General features: G+C 38.5%; 1 protein-coding gene across 1 annotated transcript; it reads left to right on the top strand.

The window, feature by feature from the left end:
* The first annotated feature begins 952 nt into the window (after window positions 1–952).
* On the top strand, window positions 953–4,003 carry LOC140805402 (uncharacterized). The gene is made up of 7 exons (XM_073161674.1): window positions 953–981; window positions 1,078–2,152; window positions 2,255–2,521; window positions 2,637–2,648; window positions 2,728–2,838; window positions 2,893–3,450; window positions 3,668–4,003. The coding sequence occupies exons 1-7, from the start codon at window positions 953–955 to the stop codon at window positions 4,001–4,003; spliced, it is 2,388 nt and encodes a 795-aa protein (XP_073017775.1).
* The last annotated feature ends 396 nt before the right edge of the window (window positions 4,004–4,399 follow it).

Genomic DNA, 4,399 nt, shown 5'->3' with positions numbered 1-4,399 from the left:
CATGGTTCAATAGAACCAGTTTGGGGGAGCCGCTACTGCAGATCCTCATCTACATCTCAGAACATTCCTTGAAATCACTGACACGGTAAAAATAAATGGTGTTTCTGATGATATAATTCGATTGCGCTTGTTTCCTTTTTCTCATAGGGACCAAGCAAGAGGATGGCTCCAATCGCTTCCGTTGGGGAGTATCACTACATGGCAGGAGTTAGCAACCAAGTTTCTTGCTAAATATTTTCCACCTGCGAAGTCTGCACAGTTGAAAATTGAGATAAGTACTTTTAGGCAGACTGACTTTGAGCAATTATATGAGGCATGGGAACGATATAAGAAGTTGTTGAGGAGGTGTCCAAATCATGGTTTTGAAGATTGGGTACAGATTGAATTGTTTTACAATGGTTTGAATGGACAAACAAGAGGCACTGTGGATGCAGCAGCTGGTGGCACGATATTTGCAAAATCACCTGATCAAGCATATGATTTGCTTGAACAGATGACCATTAACAGTTATCAGTGGCCGTCTGAGAGGTCAGGAGTAAATAAGCCAGCTGGAATGTATGCCATAGATCCTATTACATCACTCACCGCACAAGTTTCAGCTTTAACAACTCAAATTGCAGCTATGAATAAAGCTAGTACATCTGAGGTTGAAAATGCATCAGTTGTTACTGAAGAACCACATATTCCTGATGAGGCTCATTATATCAACAATAGGAATTTTGGTGGCTACGGAGGATATCGAGGTAACCCTCCCCCTAACTCTTATCATCCTGGTTTGAGAAATCATGAGAATTTTTCATATGCTAATAATAAGAATGTGTTGAATCCTCCACCGGGGTTCAATACATCAAAGGGGGAAGGAAAACCTTCACTTTAGGATCTAGTTGGGATATTTGTTGCTGAATCTCGTCTTGATGGCATGGAAACTCACATGGGAAATATGGGTGCCACAATGAAATCATTGGAGACACAGATTGGACAGTTGGCTAATGCATCGAGAGATCAAAATAGAGTTCAATTCTCAAGTAATACTGAAGTGAATCCAAAGGAGCAATGCAAAGCTGTAACTTTGAGAAGTGGAAGAGAACTTGAGGTTAAAAAATCCAAAGAGAATGAGGAAAATGAGAAGACAGTTGAAGAAGTTGAAACCGATCGATCCAAAGCTGAAGTTGAAGTTGAACAACCTTCAGTATTTAAGCCGACTCTTCCATACCCACAGAGATTTAGGAAGAAGATTATTGATGATCAATTTGCAAAATTTTTGGAGATTTTCAAGAAAATTCACACCAACCTTCCATTTGCTGATGCTTTAGAGCAAATGCCAAACTATGCAAAGTTTATCAAAGATGTGCTGTCAAAGAAGAGGAATTTACAAGAGTTCGAGACAGTGAAGTTGACTGAAGAGTGTAGCATAATTCTCCAAAAGAAGCTACCACAAAAACTAAAAGATCCAGGGAGTTTTACTATTCCTTGCATTATTAGTGGTAATCATATTAATAAAGCTTTATGTGATCTTGGAGTGAATATTAATCTTATGCCATTTTCTATTTATAGGGACTTGAAGCTTGGGGAGGTAAAACCAACCACTATAACTTTGAAACTTGCAGATAGGTCACTCACCTATCCTCGTGGAATTGTTGAAGATGTTTTGGTAAAAGTTGACAAGTTTATGTTCCCTGCTGATTTTGTAATACTTGACATGGAGGAAGATCAAGATGCTCCATTGATTTTTGAGCGACCTTTCTTAGCCACTGGGAAAGCATTGATAGATGTACACAAAGGAGAACTCACCTTGAGAGTTGATGGGGAAGCTGTGATATTCAACATCTATAAGGCTATTAAAGGTAATGACGAGGTGAGTACTTGTAAAAGCATTGATAATTACTCTTGTGTTGCTGAGATTGGTATAAGTCATACAGTAAAAGATCCATTAGAAAGATGCCTTTCTAGTACTGTCAGTATAATTGATAATGATGATTGGGAATTGAGAGAGCAACTTTTGGCTCTTGAGGAGTTGCCAAAGGTGAAGGAACCCGCAAAGGAGAAGTTGGAAGAAGAAAAGTGTTCAGATATTATACATTCATCCCCTGTTTTGAAGGAATTTCCAAGTCATCTTTGCTATGCTTTCTTGGGTGAGAAGTCGACATATCCGGTAATTATCTCTTCCTTTCTTACATTAGATTAAAAAGAAAAATTGTTGAAAGTGTTGAGGAAATTTAAAACTGCATTTGGGTGTTCGATTTCTGATATCAAGGGAATTAGTCCCACCATATGCATGCATAGGATTTTAATGGAGGAGTCATACGCTCCTTATGTGGATCATCAAAGGAGGCTAAATCCAGCTATGAAGGAGGTAGTGAAAAATGAAGTGTTGAAATTGTTAAATGCTGGAATTATATATGCTATTTCTGACATCAGTGGGGTTTCTCCTGTGCAAGTAGTGCCTAAAAAGGGTGGAATGACTGTGGTAAAGAATGAAAATGATGAACTAATATCTACTCGTACTGTGACTGGATGGCGAGTATGTATTGATTATAGGAAGTTGAACAATGCCACACGAAAAGATCATTTTCCATTATCTTTTATTGATCAAATGCTTGATAGACTTGCTGGTTATTGTCACTACTGTTTCTTAGATGGTTATTCAGGTTATAACCAGATTGCTATAGCACTGGAGGATCAAGAGAAGACAACTTTCACGTGCCTCTATGGCACGTTTGCTTTTAGGAGGATGCCTGTTGGGCTATGCAATGCACCTGTTACTTTTCAGAGATGTATGTAGCCATATTTGTAGACATGGTGGAAGACATCATGGAAGTCTTCATGGATGATTTCTCGGTATTCGGCTCTTCATTTGATCACTGTATACATAACCTTTCCCTTGTGTTGCAGAGATGTCAAGAAAAGAACTTAGTTCTTAATTGGGAGAAGTGTCATTTTATGGTCCAAGAGGGTATTGTTCTTGGACATCAAGTGTCTTCTAAGGGATTAGAGGTAGACAGAGCCAAAGTGGTTGTAATTGAAAAGCTTCCACCACCAAAGAACGTCAAAGGGATAAGGAGTTCCTTAGGACACGCCGGGTTTTATCGTAGATTTATCAAAGATTTTTCTAAGATTTCTAAACCTTTGTGTAATTTGCTTGAAAAAGAATCAACTTTTATTTTTGATGATGATTGTCTGCAGGCATTTGAGAAGATCAAGAAGGCATTGGTAACAGCACCAATCATGATAGTACCAGATTGGAAGGAGCCCTTCGAATTGATGTGCGATGCTAGTGGTTATGCAGTAGGTGTGGTGTTGGGCCAAAGGCGTGATAAATTTTTCAGATCAATCTACTATGCAAGTCGAACCATGGATGCTGCACAACAAAATTACACAACTACTGAAAAGGAGATGCTTGCAGTAGTATTTGCATTTGACAAGTTTAGACCCTACTTGGTCGGCACAAAGGTAATTTTTTTCACTGACCATGCAGCTATTTGATACCTTTTTGCCAAAAAGGATGCCAAACACGCTTGATAAGGTGGATTTTAATGCTCCAAGAGTTTGATTTTGAAGTGAAAGATACGAAGGGTTGTGAAAATCAAGTAGCTGACCACTTGTCACGACTTGAACTTGAAGAAAAAAAGAGGAAGGAATCATAAAAGAAGCATTTCCAAACGAACAGCTGTTTGAGGTAAATTCTAAACTCCCTTGGTTTGCTGATATAGCTAACTTCTTGTCCTGTGGTACTCTTCCTCCAGATTTGAGTTATCACCAAAAGAAGAAATTCTTTCACGATGCAAAGTTTTACCCATGGGATGATCCATATGTATTCAAGAGATGTGCTGACCAAGTTATAAGGAGATGCGTGGATGGCGACGATGCAAACAAAATTCTGGAGCAATGTCATTCATCACCTTATGGTGGACATTTTGGAGCAACACGAACAGCAGCTAAAGTATTGCAATCTGGTTTTTATTGGCCTAGTTTGTTTAAGGATAGTTATACCTTAGTAAAGTAATGTGATAGATGCCAGAGGTTAGGAAACATACCTAGGCGTCATGAATTACCATTGAAAAATGTTTTGGAAGTGGAACTTTTTGATGTTTGGGACATAGATTTCATGGGACCCTTTCCCAATTATTTTGTTAATTCTTATATTTTATTAGCTGTTGATTATGTCTCGAAATGGGTGGAAGCAATCACCACCAATACTAATGACTCTCATGTTGTAGCGAAATTTGTGCATAAGAACATCTTCACTAGGTTTGGAACACCGAGAGCCATCATAAGTGATGAAGGTACGCATTTTTGCAATATAATTTTCAACTCACTTTTGGCTAAATATAATGTGAAGCACAAAGTGGCACTAGCATATCATCCTCAGTCGAATGGACAAGCTAAAGTATCCAACCGG

Source organism: Primulina eburnea, chromosome 11, assembly GCF_022965805.1.
Source record: "Primulina eburnea isolate SZY01 chromosome 11, ASM2296580v1, whole genome shotgun sequence".
Lineage (NCBI taxonomy): Eukaryota > Viridiplantae > Streptophyta > Magnoliopsida > Lamiales > Gesneriaceae > Primulina > Primulina eburnea.
Note: the sequence above shows the minus strand (reverse complement) of the source record. Positions and strands in the feature narration are given on the sequence as shown.